Raw genomic sequence first — 17920 nt, 5'->3', positions numbered from 1 at the left:
AGCCAATGAGATCTCACTTCATCTCCCCGTGCCCAATCGTAAATATTCAATGCCTCGTAATTTAGTAAATTCTGCAGAAGTGAACTGAGTAGTGTTATCCCGGGGTTTGAGGGTTTACTTCTTGCTTTTATCCGCGGAAATCATGTTCTTGAAACCTGGACAGATTAGAGATGCTGTGAATTATTTGGGCAGTTTTTGGATCGTCTTTAGTGTCGTGTTTATAATTGTCAACGGACAGGAGGGTAAGCTATTTCTTCCCTTGTATATGTATATGGTCAATGTACAGAATAGTATAATGTTTGTATAGCAATAGACAACCAAAGACATTAGACTACCTATCTTTTTTATAAATCGCTTAAGATATTTGTATTGAGATAATTACTCTGAGCCTTGACTGGATAATGATCAAATAACTCTATAAATTGTAGGCTATTATATTTATATAATAAAAGTTGTGGAATTTAGTTGGTACTGTAAACTGAGTTTTGTCGACATGAATAGCCTACATAAATGAGCATTTTCACAGATTATCTTCATGTCATTTTAATGTTGTGTGGTGCTTACTTTATTGAAGATATTGTCATCACTTTCTATGTTGTTGTTTTTTTGTTGGCTGAGGGCTACACACAATGTCCACATTTGAAACCGTTTGACATTTTCTAAAGTGGCTATTGGTGACATAAATAGACAATGTGCTCCTGCTGCAATTTCCAGTTTTCAGAAGGTGTATATCATAGATTATTGATCAATCAGATGATGCATGAGTTTAATTCAGGTTTCTTATAAAAGTCCTCATAAACACGGTAGCTGTTGTATTGGTAAATTAAAGGTACACTGGCCTTCTTTGGTAACTCACTCTTATTGGCAAATGGTGAGGTGTGTGTACCAATCCTCGTTTTGAGCTGTTCTGCTTGTGTCATTCCAAGTATTTACGACAAACTGAGCATCCTTTCCATTGCTGAGAATCCTTTCAAGTCATTACCGAGAGTAAATATTCTATGCAAAAACCCTGTCACACATACAGTTGACTTCAGCCAAAGGGGTGCATGCAAGTAGTCAACAACACTAGCTTTGATAGGGTTTAAATTAATATAAGGGTATAGTTAATGCCTAGTTGTAACAACACTGGCTCAGTGCTCCTGTGAATAACTCTCCAACACATGGGGTGGGATCAAACCAAAGCCACTAATATCTTTGGGTCTGTCTGGAGCAAAAAATCCCAATAGTTCAAAGGTCATCTGTGATGCCATGGTGGCATTCCATTGCAGATAGTGAACTCTCATCTGTGTTTACCTATGTGGTCCAGGGCCAGTAACCGTAAGCTCGCTGGTTTGAATACCCAAGCCGACAAGGTGAAAAATCTGTCGATGTGCCTTTGAGCAAGGAACTATAATTTGCTCCAGGGGTGCTGTACTACTGCGGCTGACCCTATAAAACAACACATTTAATTGCACCTGGTGTATGTGACAAAACATATATACGTATTTTTTCCCCCCACTATTCCCCACAAGAAGACTAGCAGGAAGACATGCAATAAGAAGAGAGTGTCCCCCTTGTGTTGACACAGTATTTCACAATCAGGCAGGGGTCAACATGAATCACACATATATGGAAACTTACTGTGAATGTCCACGCAGATCTGGGCTCTCTTGACGCATTTTGTTTTGCTGCTGGGGATTTAGTATCTTCACAGAGGAAGATGACCAATTCATGGTACATTTCTTCCTCTGAATCACTTTAGCACCAGAGAGAAGCAAGAGACAAATGTATAAGAAAAAACATAGCAATCCTCTCCTGGTCTATGAAAAACTCAGGGTGTGTTGTCATGCTCTGATTGACACAGCAGCATTGTGTAGTGATAGATTACACAGCTAAACATCCTGTCTGGTAGTACAGACCTGTGAGGGCCTGAAAGCAAAACCCCCAAAGAAGTCAATACATTTTGGTCCAATACAGAGCTGATGATTGACTACAATTCCCGATCATCTGTCCAGTTATTACTACACTACCGGTCAAAAGTTTTAGAACACCTACTCATTCAAGGGTTTTCTTTATTTTTACCATTTTCTACATTGTAGAATAACATTGAAGACATCAAAACTAAGTCGGAAGTTTACATACACTTAGGTTGGAGTCATTAAAACTCGCTTTTCAACCACTCCACAAATTTCTTGTTAACAAACTATAGATTTGTCAAGTCGGTTAGGACATCTACTTTGTGCATGACACAAGTAATTTTTCCAACAATTGTTTACAGACAGATTATTTCACTTACAATTCACTGTATCACTATTCCAGTGGGTCAGAAGTTTACATACACTAAGTTGACTGTGCCTTTAAAAAGCTTGGAAAATTCCAGAAAATAATGTCATGGCATTCGAAGCTTCTGATAGGCTAATAGACATAATTTGAGTCAATTGGAGGTGTATCTGTGGATGTCTTTCAAGGCCTACCTTCAAACTCCGTGCCTCTTTGCTTGACATCATGGGAAAATCAAAAGAAATCAGCCAAGACCTCAGAAAAACAATTGTAGACCTCCACAAGTCTGGTTCATTCTTTGGAGCAATTTCCAAACGCCTGAAGGTACCACGTTCATCTGTACAGAAAATAGCCCGCAAGTATAAACACCATGGGACGACGCGGCTGTCATACCGCTCAGGAAGGAGACGCGTTATGTCTCCTAGAGATGAACGTACTTTGGTGCGAAAAGTGCAAATCAATCCCAGAACAACAGCAAAAGACCTTGTGAAGATGCTGGAGGAAACAGTTACAAAAGTATCTATATCCACAGTAAAATGAGTCCTATATTGACATAACCTGAAAGGCCGCTCAGTAAGGAAGAAGCCACTGCTCCAAAACCGCCATAATAAAGCCAGACTACGGTTTGCAACTGCACACGGGGACAAATATCGTACTTTTTGTCCTCTGGTCTGATGAAACAAAAATACAACTGTTTGGCCATAATGATCATCGTTATGTTTGGAGAAAAAAGAGGTAGGCTTGCAAGCCGAAGAACACCATCCCAAACGTGAAGCACGGGGGTGGCAGCATCATGTTGTGGGAGTGCTTTGCTGCAGGAGGGACTGGTGCACTTCACAAAATAGATGGCATCATGAGGTAAGAAAATTATGTGGCTATATTGAAGCCACATCTCAAGTTATCAGTCAGAAAGTTAAAGCTTGGTCTCAAATGGGTCTTCCAATTGGGTCTGACCACAAAGCCCTGACCTCAATCCTATAGAACATTTGTAGGCAGAACTGAAAAGCGTGTGCGATCAAGGAGGCCTTAAAAACCTGACTCAGTTACACCAGCTCTGTCAGGAGTAATGGGCCAAAATTCACCCAACTTATTGTGGGAAGCTTGTGGGAAGGCTACCTGAAACGTTTGCCCCAAGTTAAACAATTTAAAGGCAATGCTACCAAATACTAATTTAGTGTATGTAAACTTCTGACCTACTGGGAATGTGATGAAAAAAATAAAAGCTGAAATAAATCATTCTCTCTACTATTATTCTGGCATTTCACATTCTTAAAATAAAGTGGTGATCCTAACTGACCTAAAACAGGGAATTTGTACTTGGATTAAATGTCAGGAATTGTGAAAAACTGAGTTTAAATGTATTTGGCTAAGGTTTATGTTAACTTCCGACTTCAACTGTATGGAATCATGTAGTAACCAAAAAAGGGTTTAACAAATCAATATATTTTTTGTATTTGAGATTCTTCAAATAGCAACCCTTTGCCTTGGCGACAGCTTTGCACACTCTTGTTATTCTCTTCACCAGCTTCATGAGGTAGTCACCTGGAATGCATTTCAATTAACAGGTGTGCCTTCTTAAAAGTTAATTGGTGGAATTTCTTTCTTTCTTAATGCATTTGAGACAATCAGTTGTGTTGTGACAAGGTAGGGGGTTAAACAGAAGATATCCCTATTTGGTAAAAGACCAAGTCCATATTATGGTAAGAACAGCTCAAATAAGTAAAGAGAAACGACAGTCCATCTTTACTTTAAGACATGATGGTCAGTCAATAAGGAACATTTTAAGAACTTTGAAAGTTTCTTCAAGTGCAGTCGCTTAAACCATCAAGCGCCATGATGAAACTTGTTCTCATGAGGACCGCCACAGGAATGGAAGACCCAGAGTTACCTCTGCTGCAGAGGATAAGTTCATTAGAGTTACCAGCCTCAGACATTGCAGCCCAAATAAGTGCTTCACGGAGTTCAAGTAACAGACACATCTCAACATCAACTGTTCAGAGGAGACTGTGTGAATCAGGCCTTTCATGGTTGACTTGCTGCAAAGAAACCACTACTAAGTACACCAAAAAGAAGAAGATACTTGCTAGGGCCAAGAAACAAGCAATGGACATTAGATCGGTGGAAATTTGTCCTTTGGTCTGGAGTCCAAATTGTAGATTTTTGGCTCCAACCGCCGTGTCTGTGAGACGGATGAGACGGTGAACGGATGATCTCCGCATGTCTATTTCCCACCGTAAAGCAGGAGGAGGTGTTATGGTGTGGGGGTGCATTGCTGGTGACACTGTCTGTGATTTATTTAGAATTCAAGGCACACTTAACCAGCATGGCTACCACAGAATTCTGCTGCGTTATGCCATCCCATCTGGTTTGGGCTTAGTGGGACTATCATTTGTTTTTCAACAGGATAATGACCCAACACACCTCCAGGCTGTGTAAGGGCTATTTAACCAAGAAGGAGAGTGATGGAGTGCTGCATCAGATGACCTTGCCTCCACAATCACCCTACCTCAACCAAATTGAGTTGGTTTGGAATGAGTCCGACCGCAGAGTGAAGGAAAAGCAGCCAACAAGTGCCCAGCATATGTGCGAACTCCTTCAAGACTGTTGGAAAAGCATTCCAGGTGAAGCTGGTCAAGCTCATCAAGGCAAAGGGTGGCTATTTGAAGAATCTCAAATATAAAACACTTTTTTGGTTACTACATAATTCCATATGTGTTATTTCATAGTTGTGATGTCTTCACTATTATTCTACACTGTAGAAAATAGTAAAAAATAAAGAAAAACCCTTGAATGAGTGAGGGTGTTCTAAAACTTGTGTTATTACTTTTGGTATATCTGCCCCTGAAGGTGAGGGTTTTCAGAAGGATATCCATCATAATTTAAATGTTTGATTATATGTCTGAGACAGTTGGAAAGCCCAGTCTGTCTAGAAAGACCTAAAAGCAGGACGCACGTATGGGTCAGTAGCAGGAATGCCAGGGTGTAGGCTATTCACTCCATGGAACAACCAACAGCTATAACGCATGAGTTAAAGCTTAGGTTGATCCCAAGTACTGAGGAAAGAGAGAGAGAGAGCCCCACTAGACAAGACCGTCATGAGACAGGCCAGGTCAAAGACAGGGTGAGAGGGGAGGAGTGTAGGGTGGAAGCCCAGCCTGCCAACCCCAAAAAGTCCCCAGAATACAAGGAATACTGCTCCCAAGCAGACTGGATGGTGACACAGATCCACGCTCTGTTGCCCACAGCTACGGTTTGTCGCGCTGGCATTTCCAGGGAATCCTAAGGGACAGGAAAAGAGGCGGTAGCGGTGAGAAGTTATGGGAGTTAGTGAGAAAAAGAGAAAGAGGGAGAGAAAGAGAGAGAGAGAGAGAGAAAGAAAGCGAGAGAGAGAGAGAGAAAGAAAGCGAGAGAGAGAGAGAGAAAGAAAGCGAGAGAGAGAGGAGAAAGAAAGCGAGAGAGAGAGAGGAGAAAGATAGAATGTTATGTACTATGATTGAAAGAGTCTCTTAGCCGGACAGGAAAGGCTAACCAGTGTGACGTGTATGTGATATGTATGTGACATGTGAGTGGAAAGTAACAGAGACCACCAACTCTTCCCGCAAACCTTAATTTTGAACCCAAGGGAGAACTGCACTGTCTACCCTGGAAGCGTGGGTGTCCTTGGTTTGACCACAGTACAACTTTAAAGCCAGCCAGCCAACCCCACAGCACTTACCTCTCTGACCTAATGCACTGACTCATCCAAACAGTCACATTAAGAATGTGTCTAGCTAAATATTTGAGTTCTTTCCGTTACAAAAAATAGTTAGTCATAGCGACAGAGATAGACCATGCTGTGTTGTTGTCTTAGGTCTCTCTTTATGTAGTGTTGTGTTGTCTCTCTTGTCGTGATGTGTGCTTTGTCCTATATTTGTATTTTATTTTTTATTTTTAATCCAAGCCCCCATCCCCGCAGGAGGCCTTTTGCTTTTTGGTCGGCCGTCGTTGTGAATAAGAATTTATTCTGAACCGACTTGCCTAGTTAAATAAAGGTAAAAAAAAAAAATGTAAGAATAGGGCACAAAGAAGAGGTACGACACAGAGAACTAGCAGGAAAACATTGATTAAAATGAAATAGAAACAGAATGGAAGGATGATGAGTTTGCTCAACACTCTGTAGTATTGAGGATTAGTCCCTGTGAGGAGTGCGAAACAGAGGGTATTGTTCAATCAAACATGTTAACCCAATTAAAGAGTTATGATTGCAGTTTTGGATTCAAATGACACAATCAAACACACTTTCTCATTGCCTTTGAATAATAGTATTTTCCACTTCAATAGTTGTGATTGCATAGGGCCCTCGATCTCTTTTTACTGTAAGCAGTGTCCAACAGTGTTGAGGAGGACTGCTTCAGGCTGGTTGTTTTCGGGAAATCTTGCGGTTGTGATCTCAGGAGTGTAAACATCTCCCGCTCTACTGCGCACACTCAGTGCTCCATCCCCGGAGACTCCTATTACTCACCTTGTCTGGGAAAGGAGCCCGATAATTAACAGAGCTCTAAATAGTGTCCTTATCGTATTAACATCATTAATGAAAGTCCCTGTTATGTACTGTGACGAAACAGTGGTGAACTTGGCCGTCCCCTCTGCTAACAATCCCCAGCTGCCCCTCCGTACCGCCTACACTGCTAGTCATGCATTCATTCCCTTTCTCACACCTACACACCAAGCGGTCAAGGATTTCCTGGAAATAGCCCTTATCGTATTTGTGTGGACATTTGACATTACTGAGGATGTATCCTGGATGCCAAAGCAACATTACCATACACAGTGTTAGGATATATCATTTGCCTGGAATTAGCCCCCAAACCATTGCATATATGGCAGATGGATTATGTACAAGTACAATAACTGTTATAACTGTACGTTTGGTTGTCTTCATATTTCAGGCAATGGCTGCGGGCACACTGTGATGGCCACAGAGAGTGGCACCCTGGCCTCTCAGAACTACCCGTGTACCTACCCTGTTGATTCCTGGTGTAAGTGGAGACTGCGAGTGCCAAAGGGACGTACACTGCACCTCCTCTTTGGGGACTTTGACGTGGAAAGGAGTCCGGGCTGCAGGAATGGCTCCCTCACCATCACACCCAACAACGGAGCTCCCAGCCTGGGTAAGACTCTCCAGTGCACACAGGGCCGCAGACCTGACTGGCTATGTGCTTGTCTCTACTTTTACAATGGATTTACGGTACATGCTATTGACAAACTATTTTTAAAGTGAGATGTTGAGTTCTCACTCAAGTTCTGACTGACTGAATTAATGCATTAAGACAAATCCACCCACTTCTGATGGACCACTTGATCGATCTCTTTTGTTAAGTAGTTCATTCAAAACCTATCTTTGCTACAAGTAAAAGCCATGCAGTGTAGCCTGCAGAGAGCACATCAACACAATTTCACTGCCAATGCATCTCTGCCAATTCTACGCCACTACGGTGCATCCAGCCATACCTTGTGGGCACAAGGGTATGATGCCATTCCTAGATATTAGATCACAATTCCAGAGGCTGTAACTATTCAGTTACCCTGCTTAGGGGCAACCTCATGCTGTTCTGGAGCTCACTTCATGTCATCAGTTCACACAAGCATGGATGGTCTGCAGTACTACACAAACATGACTAGGAGACCACACACTAACCTTGTGTGTAAAGCCAGACTGCCCTGCCTCCAGGCTTTCAGCTTGGTCATGTTTGTGCTGATGTGTGTGTGTGTGTGTGTGTGTGTGTGTGTGTGTGTGTGTGTGTGTGTGTGTGTGTGTGTGTGTGTGTGTGTGTGTGTGTGTGTGTGTGTGTGTGTGTGTGTGTGTGTGTGTGTGTGTGTGTGTGTGTGTGTGCGTGTGTGTGCACATTCTTGCATTCGCCCGTGTATGTCTGCATGCATGCGTGCATCTGGGAGTCCTTGTGTGTGCGCGCTTGCATGTGTGTCGTATGCGTTCTTACGCACATGCCTGTCTGTCTGTCATCCACAGGCCCCCTGTGTGGACAGCTTGAAGACTCCGAGAGAAATGTGACTGTAAACAGCAATGAGGTGACAATAGTGTTCTACTCTGGCCCCCATCACTCAGGCCGAGGGTTCCTGTTCTCCTACGCCACAGACCAACACTCAGGTACGGCCCAATTCATCACACACTGCTCACACGTTTACTTTCTATAGCTATCTTTGTTTATACAACTGTGCCACCATATGGAAATGCTTCATCTAATTGAATTCATTCATCATACAATCACATTACACACAGACTGTTGATGAGAATATATTATTTTCCCACATGTGTACAGTAGCTCTGCGGTGGAACTTTCTCAGTGAAAGCGATGACCCACACTGTTGAAAAAATAGAAGGGGAAAAAAGTTGATTCGACATACAATTGTCAGGCTGCAATAGGATTGTGAGTTTGCTCAACATTGCTCAGCATACTCAACATGTGGGTATATAGCTGAACCAACATACAGTGTTGCCTTCCAAAGGTTAACATGAATTGGTAATTTTACTCAACAAGCTTTTTCAAATTCACTCACTTTGAGCAGAGTTTGTTGAGTGAACAAATGTGAACACGTTAGCTCAAATTCTTGTCCATTTGAAGGCCACTCAGCTCAGAATAATGCTGATTAAGCAATTGGTTAAGTTGTATTTTTTACAGTGGCCCTACCTCATTGATGTAAACAACAGTGCTGAAGAGCACCCACTATGATCATAATTGTTGTTTTTCTGCTCGTCACCTACATCTCTGGTAACCCCCAACGTGCTGCTAAGCAAGTTGAAAGGCACAAACAGCCATTACTGAGGTGTCAAAGAGACTGGATACATGCTGTAATTTCATACCCAGTTGCATTCAAGTCCAGCATTAGAGTTGATTGAGTCACAGGCGTGAAGTCAGTTTGATGTATGCACACATGTTTACACCAATGGAATTTGTACGCCAATGTTTGTATGTGTGTTGGAGTGATGGAAACAGGAGACAAAGAGTTATGAGACAGGGGTTTAATTCTAGATACATGGAAAGTTGGATGTATACAGAGGGTGCGGGGCAACAGCAGGCCAACAGCAGCGGGGCTAAGGACCATAAAGACGGGGAAAGGGCCGATAAAACGAGGGGAAAGTTTGCGGGACTCCACCCGGAGGGGCAGATCCCGAGTAGAAAGCCATACCCTCTGCCCAAGACGGTAGCGGGGAGCAGGGGTCCGGTGGTCTTGACCATGGAGGTGGTCTTGACCATGGCGACGGGAAGTCCATGGATCCGGAAGACGTGCTGCACCATGAGCTGGGCCGTCTCCTTAGCTGAGGGCAACTTAGGAAGGAGGATAGAATGGGCGGCTTTGGAAAACCTATCCACCACCGTAAGGATGGTGGTGTTGCCATCTGACGGAAGGAGACCCGTGACGAATTCCAAGGATATACGGGCCACCAAAAACATTGTCAGATGATAGCCAAGGTCCGACGGGAGCCAGGATGACAGGTGAGTCTCGAGGAATGTGCCCATTGCAGGACCGGAGCAGAGGCATCCGGGGCAAACATCCTGTTAGCCGTGAATAACAGGGCCCATCTCGCCTGCCTGGAGTTGAGGCGCTTGGCAGTGCAGAGATATTCCATGTTCTTATGGTACGTCCACACCAAGAATGGTTGTTCCGCCCCTTCTAACCAGTGCCTCCACTCTTCCAACAACATCTTAACTGCGAGTAATTCTCGATTTCCCATGTCATGTCAGCGGGGTTAAGACAATGGGAAAGGAAGGCGCAGGGATGCTGCTTCTGGTCCTGGGCAGAACGCTGGGACAGAACAACCCCCACTCCGACATCCTAGGCGTCGACCTCCACTACGAACTGAGGGAATGGGTCCAGATGGATTAAGATGGAAGCTGTAGGGAAGGTCTGAGAACACCCAGTTAGCTGCTGGAGACCATGAGAACAGAACCTTGGGAGAGGTGAGTGCAGAGAGCGAGGAAGCAAGGGTGCTGTAACCCCAGATGAAACGACGGTAGAAATTAGCAAACCCCAGGAAATGTTGCAGCTGCACTCTGGATGTGATTTGAGGCCAATCCACCACCCCTCTCACCTTGTCAGGGTCCATCTGAATATTCCCCTGCAGCGATGATGTATCCTAGGAAGGATATGGTGGAGCGATGGAACTCACATTTCTCCGCCTTCACGAAAGGCTGGTTCTCCAGGAGACGCTGGATGACCTGTCGGACATGGAGGACATGCTCTTGAGCTAACCGGGAATAAATTAGGATGTCCTCGAGGTAGACAAACACAAATCGGATCAACATGTCACAGAGCACATCATTGACAAGGGCCTGGAACACTGTGGGAGCGTTGGTCAGTCCGAATGTTATCACCAGGTACTAGTAGTGCCCACCAGTCTTGTTAAAGGTTGTCTTCCACTCGTCTCCTTCCCGTAACCAAACCTGATGGTAGGCGTCTGGAAGGTCCAACTTGGAGAAGATGACCGCTCCCTGGAAAGCCTCGAAAGCTGAGGAGATGAGTGGTAGCTGGTAACAGTTTTTAACCACGGTCTTGTCCTTCTTCTCCACAAAGAAGAACTCTGCGCCGGGGGGGAGACAGAGGGACGCATAATCCCTGCTGCGAGAGAGTCCTCATTGTACCCCTCCATCGCTTTGGTCTCCGGACATGACAGGGAATATAGTCTCCCCCGAGGCGGTGCGGTGCCGGGGAGAAGGTCGATTGCGCAGTCGTAGTGCCAATGTGGAGGAAGAGATGTGGAGCGGCCAGAGTTGAAAACCTCCCGTAAGTCCTGGTACTCTGTGGGAATGGCGGAGAGATCCGAGGCTTTACCCAAGCCTGCAGGAAGATGTCCTGGGGCAGGCTGCGCCGACTTCAGACCATGTGCATGGCAAAACGGGCTCCAACCCATGATGGAAGACGTGGCCCAGTCGATTAGGGGATTGTGCCTCTGGAGCCATTAAAACCTCAAAACCATGGGTACATGAGGAGACTCCAAGAGCAGAAACTGCATAGCCTCACTGTGGTTGCCTGACACTCGCAGATTGATAGGAACCATATTGTGGGTGACTCTGTCAATAGAGTGCCTATTCAGCGCTCTAACGTCCATCGGGATGGAAAGGGGTTGAGTGGAGATACCCAGCTCTGACACAAGGGTAGTGTCCATAAAGCTCTCGTCAGCCCCAGAGTCAATGAGCACCCGGATGAATTTGGACTGGTCTCACCACAACAGGGTAGCATAGGGGGTTACGAGTGTACTACTGATGAGCCTGATCTTTTAATGGCTCTTGGTGTTCAGTCTGTGTAAGCGCTCAGCAGGAGACAATCTAGCCCTGCCCAGTTGCATAGGCTCCGGAAGAGGCGAGTTGACAGCCCTCGGTAATCTCCGAGGGAACTCGGGTGACACCGGATTCTCTCGGAAATGTAGACTTCGGGGATTTCCGGGATTCCTTGGAGGCGAGTTGGAATTTGAGGACGAGCAAGGGCGACAGGGAACAGACCCACTCTCCCTTCTACGTTATGGATGGTCAAGGCTATGAGGGTGTCGAGATCCATGGGCAGCTCCCTGGCTGCAAGCTCATCTTTAATCACCTCGGAAAATCTGTGATTCACTAAACCCTAAACCTCAACTCAATCTTCTAATTAATAATGTGGAAATTGAGCAACTGTCATGGTCAAAACATATTGATACAACAGCAGATAAGATGGGGAGAAGTCTGTCTATAATAAAGCGCTGCTGTTCCTTCTTAACTTCTTTAAGACAGGGGGGCAGTATTGAGTAGCTTGGATAAAATGGTGCCCAGAATAAACTGCCTGCTACTCCTAAAGTTCTAAAAGCTAGAATATGCATATAATTAGTAGATTTGGATAGAAAACACTCTGAAGTTTCTAAAACTGTTTGAATGATGTCTGTGAGTATAACATAATTCATATGGCAGGCAAAAACCTGAGAAAAAAATCCAAACAGGAAGTGGGAAATCTGAGGTTTGTAGTTGTTCAACTCTTTGCCTATCCAAGATACAGTGGAAATGGAGTCATATTGCACTTCCTAAGGCTTCCACTACATGTCAACAGTTTTAGAACCTTGTTTGATGCTTCTACTGTGAAGGGGTGGGGGGATGGGAGCTGAATGAGCCAGGTGTCTGGCATGAGCTGGTCACGTGCGCTCACGTGAGAGTTAGCTGCGTTCCATCGCATTTCTACAGACAAAGGAATTTTCCGGTTGAAACATTATTGAAGATTTATGTTAAAAACATCCTAAAGATTGATTCTATACTTCGTTTGACATGTTTCTACGAACTGTAATATGACTTTTCGTCTGAACTTTCACCTGGACTTGCCCGCGCGTCGTGAATTAGGATTGTGTACTAAACGCACGAACAAAAAGGAGGTGTTTGGACATAAATAATGGACTTTATCAAACAAATCAAACATTTATTGTGGAACTGGGATTCCTGAGAGTGCATTCTGATGAAGATCATCAAAGGTAAGTGAATATTTATAATGCTATTTCTGACTTTGTTGACTCCACAACATGGCGGATATCTGTATTGCTTTGGCTTGCTTTGTTGTTTGAGCGCTGTAGTTAGAGTATTACATGGTATGCTTTTTCGAAAAAGCTTTTATGAAATCGGACACAGCGGTTGCATTAAGGAGAAGTGGATCTAAAATTCCATGCATAACACTTGTATCTTTTAGCAATGTTTATTATGAGTATTTCTGTAAATTGATGTGGCTCTCTGCAAAATCACCGGATGTTTTGGAACTACTGAACGTAACGCGCCAATGTAAACTGAGATTTTTGGATATAAATATGAACTTTATCGAATAAAACATACATGTAATGTGTAACATGAAGTCCTATGAGTGTCATCTGATGAAGATCATCAAAGGTTAGTGATTCATTTTATCTCTTTCTGCTTTTTGTGACTCCTCTCTTTGGCTGGAAAAATGTCTGTGTTTTTCCTTGACTAGGTACTGACCTAACATAATCGTTTGGTGTGCTTTCGTCGTAAAGCCGTTTTAAAATCAGACACTGTGGCTGGATTTACAACAAGTTTATCTTTAAAATGGTGTGAAATACTTGTATGTTTGAGGAATTTGAATTATGGGATTTCTGTTGTTTTGAATTTGGCGCCCTGCACTTTCACTGGCTGTTGTTGAGGTGGGACGCTACCGTCCCGAATATCCCAGATATTAACAGCACTATCAACAGGTTAACAGCACTATCAACATGGCAGGTCCTACAGGCCCTAGTTTTGTCGCACCTGGACAAATTACAATTGGCTCAGAACAAGGCAGCACATCTGGCCCTTGAATGTACGAGAGCTAACAGTAATAATATGCATGTTAATCTCTCCTGGCTCATCACTACAAGTATTTGTGAGAGGTATTGACATGTTGAATGCACCAAGCTGTCTGTTTGAACTACTGGCACACAGCTCGGACACCCATGCATACCCCACAAGGCATGCCACCAGAGGTCTCCTCACAGTCCAGAACAGACTATGGGAGGCGTACAGTACTACATAGAGCCATGACTACATGGAACTCTATTCCACATCAAGTAACTCATGCAAGCGTTAAAATTTGATTTAAAATAAAAAGGTACACCTTATGGAATAGCGAGGACTGTGAAGAAACACAAACACAGGCACAGACACATGCATACACAGACAAGATACCATACAACTATACACACATGTACACATGGATTTTGTGTTGAAGATATGTGGTAGTAGAGTAGTGGCCTGAGGGCACAGACTTATTGTGTTGATAAATCTGTTGTGAATGTATTGTAATGTTTTTAAAGTTGTAGAACTACCTTAATTTTGCAGGACCCCAGGAAGAGTAGCTGCTGTATTATATTGTTAACAAATGACAAGAAAATCATATCAAATGTAAACTGAATATTGCATTTTGAAAAGCAGATACAATACTTAGATTGAATATGTGTCCCAACTAAATGAATGATTTGGTGCAGTAAACAAGTGACTTTGTGAATGTGTCTGTTGTACTCAGTCAATTGAAAATGTGCTTAGAGTTTTGAAACATGAGCCTTTTTGATTATCTGTTTTGATTTTTGTGCTTCAAATTGTAAAAATGTACCACATACTTGTGAAAATCATTCCCAAAAGAAGGAGATGTTTTGACTTGACATTGTTGCCTCATTGGTAGTAGAATTAGTGTCACGGATCCCTCCGGAACATTCATTACGCAAACCTGGCCCCTATTCTCACTGATTAGTATTTGTATATATGTGCCCTTTGTTCACCATGGTCTTGTAGATTATTGTTACTATGTCCGTTGGTGCGTGTGAGTACCTGTGCTGTGGGTTTTGGGCTTTCGTGCCCTTGTGGATTACGCAGATGATTGCGGGTCTCATCCCGTGTAATAATCACTGTGTGCTAGTGTTATTTATTCAAGGTACTCCTCGCTCTTTTTTGGGGGGGGGTTCAGCCCTGTGTTTTTGTTACGTGTTTGTTTGGTTTTCGTCCCCGTGCCTTTACACGGCACGCTGTAATTTGGGGCTTAATAAAAAAAACAATTCCGCATTCCTGCGCCTGTCTCCTGAATCATTTATACCAGCGTGACAATTAGCGATGTGTGCATTGATCTTTTTTGGGATCATTAAATGACCTCTTACCCAATTTACAGCCACAAATAGTGTACGTTTACACTAGTTTTTTTCTCCAATTCGAGCTAAAGCGGTTTGTATATCCCTGTTTCCTGTTATTTACTCAGTTGTTTATGAAATGCAGCTATGTCTGGAGCCAGTGCCACAAATTGCACTCTGTCACGTTAACACACAAGAGGCATTCTCTCTGCTCTGTGAGTTAAGTCACAGAGGACAAAATACTTAGTCACGTCTACAGTAACAATCACAAGTCACCTGTACGTGCATGTGTATGTGTACACTGTATGTGCGTCTGTATACTTGTCTGTATATGTGCGTGTATGCGTGTGCCTGTCTGTTTGTGTTACTCACCCGTCCATTGCGAAGTTCCTTAGAATTATCCTGAGAGTGGACAGATGTTTTTTGTTTTGTTTGTTTACAAACCCATATTCTATTTGATTTCAATACCAGGTCTCATTTCGTGTCGACAGCGAGGAACACATTTTGTCTCTCAGCAGTTTAGGTAAGTGGACAACTCTGGCTATTTCAGTAGTCACTGCTCAGCGTTGTTTTTGCTGTGACCCAAATTTTGTCTTTACAAGCTTGTTGAGGAATTATTAACATATGGATATAGAGAAACTGTGTGTGAAATGGGGGACCTCTGTGACACGTGACTCCTCTTCTCCAGTGTGTACTGTCCTGCTGGGTGTAAGGACGTGACAGGGGACATATGTGGTCACTCTGAGCAGGGTTACAGAGATGTGAGTATACTGCCTCAGCTCCAGTTTCACTTCCTCATCAACTCAGCTGTGTGACAATGACACCGGTTGCACTGGCCACTTGAAGAAGGCTAAACAATGGAGAGATGCAAAAGTTGATTGAAACTATTTGTTCTCTTTCTCTTATTCTCTCTCTCAATCTCTCTCTCTCACAAACAAACACACATACACACATTCCCCCACCCCACCCAGACGTCAGTGCTGTGCAAAGCTGCGGTCCATGCCGGAGTGGTGTCAGACAACCTAGGAGGACAGATCACTGTGACCCGTGGGAGGAGCCTCACGCTTTATGAGTCCAGCTTTGCCAACGGCATTCTGTCCAAGATGTATGTTTCTATCCACATCATATTGATATGGGTTTGGGAGAAAGGGATGCGTATTCATTAATCATGATGACATACTGTGTTAATATTTGCTGTATTCAGAAAGGTAACATTTCATATATCTGTTTCATATAATGTAATCTAATCAGCACTCCAGGACCTCTGTAGGGGTTATTGGGGAGCTGAAATGTGGGCCACTTACTGTATATGGATCCGCTCTTGCTTATGGTATACAGGGATGCCATTCATGAACATTGTTGTTTTGACAGGGGATCACTGTCTGAAAAGAAGCTGGTCTTCACCAAAGGTAAGCGGAACCAGGAGATATAATGCCGGACTAAATTAGCTGTTCAAGTCATTATTGCGAGTTATCTTCCTCTGCAGGGCCGGTTCCAGTTATAAGCGACACAAGCGGTCGCTTAGGGCCCCCAGCCACCAGGTGCAATTTTGAAATTTGGTTGTGCATCTGCATTTTTTATTTTGTTATATCAGTCAGTCCCTCACTCAATTAGCTATGTCAAATAACAATTTTTTCATTTGGCACTTGTAGTAATCATGTCCGAATACCGACCGGGCACGCACCATTGATTTTGTTAATCATTCTCACTCAGATATCATATTAACATGGAATAAGTCATTATTGGCGGAAATGTGCTTTAAAACTGCAACATTTTCTTTCCCCCCCTTAGCAAAATGTGTAGAATTGCAGGAAATGAACTTTAAAACATACATTTTTCTCTCCACCGTCAAGAGGGATGCCAGTCAAATGTTTTTCCGCAAGATGCTTAGGGCCCCCAAAAAGCTAGAGCTGGCCCTGTGACTCTGTCACTTCAACTCTCTTCTTGCCTCTCCTCTCCAACAGAGTGTAATGATGAACTGACTGTGTCTGGTTTCAATGCATCTTCCATCTGGAGAGAAGTGAACCGACTGGGGCAGCTTGTATTATGGTCTCCTAAGAACATGGATGCCGAGGGACAGTTACTACCCTGGGCATCGGACGGTAGTGACCGGGAGCCCTGGCTGGAGCTAGAGCTTACAGACAAGAGCAGTGTCACAGGTCAGTGAAAGTTTATGAGGTGATGTTCTTCTCCCCTCGTGGCCAAAATAGGAGTTTAATTTACTACATCCACCATAATTAGCTTTGAGTTGTTGTTAAAAATGAAAATATGAAGATAGAAACCACTGTTTTTTCATTGAACTCAAAATACTATTTTGCTGATTTCAAAACTCTGTTCATTGGATGAAAAAAAAAAACTTCCAGTTCCAGCTGTGATGTTGATAGGCTAACTTCTAGTTCGATTTGCCAAACAATCTCTGTAGCCTATTATGAATGTGGCCTGGAGAGTTGAAAAAGACACGCTGTGTTTTCCCAGGAATAATAACAAGGGGATCGGCTGACTTCTACATCGAATCGTACGTTCTCCTTTTTAGCAAAGACCGCCACAACTGGAAGGTCTACAAAGCTGCGCTCAGCAGAGAGAAAAAGGTACGCTGCCTGCAATGTCTTCTTCGACATTTACTGATGAATTTCCTAGCTTGGCTAAGTTTCCATAGCTGCGCTGAGCAAACAGAGACTGTGGGAGGCCGTAGAACAGGGAAGTGCTGTTAGTCATCTAAGAGAACTAGCTTTGTTAATGTCACTATTCTTGGCCTGTAGGTGTTTGAAGCCCACTCTGATGGTTATCTGAGGGTTCTCAATAGCCTGGTTCCTCCGGTGGTGGCCCGGTACCTCCGGCTGCAGCCCCAGAGCTGGCAAGGTAGAGCCTCAGCACACGTCCAGGTCCTGGGCTGCCCTCTCCCCAAGATCCACCCCAGGCCTCGCTCCTCTGGGGGTAAGGCTCAACCATAACATTCCAGATAAAAAAACAGTCTAGAAGATGTGAATACTACATGCTCTTAGCAACTGAGCCACTAGAATAAACTCTCCATTATATTGTACGGTAAAT

The 17920-nt window shown here is 43.7% G+C and overlaps 1 protein-coding gene across 1 annotated transcript in view; it reads left to right on the top strand.

Moving 5' to 3' along the window:
* Window positions 1-69: 69 nt before the first annotated feature.
* The window catches only part of si:dkey-34d22.1 (discoidin, CUB and LCCL domain-containing protein 1), a 29392-nt gene continuing 11541 nt past the window's right edge, over window positions 70-17920 (top strand). Inside the window, exons 1-10 of the mRNA XM_055904000.1 lie at window positions 70-242; window positions 7188-7409; window positions 8267-8404; window positions 15344-15395; window positions 15561-15633; window positions 15844-15977; window positions 16244-16281; window positions 16837-17031; window positions 17348-17460; window positions 17632-17806. Coding sequence (XP_055759975.1) covers window positions 143-242; window positions 7188-7409; window positions 8267-8404; window positions 15344-15395; window positions 15561-15633; window positions 15844-15977; window positions 16244-16281; window positions 16837-17031; window positions 17348-17460; window positions 17632-17806 — 1240 coding nt within the window. The 5' untranslated portion in view covers window positions 70-142. The remainder of the gene's footprint in view (window positions 243-7187; window positions 7410-8266; window positions 8405-15343; window positions 15396-15560; window positions 15634-15843; window positions 15978-16243; window positions 16282-16836; window positions 17032-17347; window positions 17461-17631; window positions 17807-17920) is intronic.

Source organism: Salvelinus fontinalis, chromosome 38 (genome assembly GCF_029448725.1).
Source record: "Salvelinus fontinalis isolate EN_2023a chromosome 38, ASM2944872v1, whole genome shotgun sequence".
Lineage (NCBI taxonomy): Eukaryota > Metazoa > Chordata > Actinopteri > Salmoniformes > Salmonidae > Salvelinus > Salvelinus fontinalis.
The sequence above is the reverse complement of the archived record's forward strand: the minus strand, read 5'-3'. Positions and strand labels throughout refer to the sequence as shown.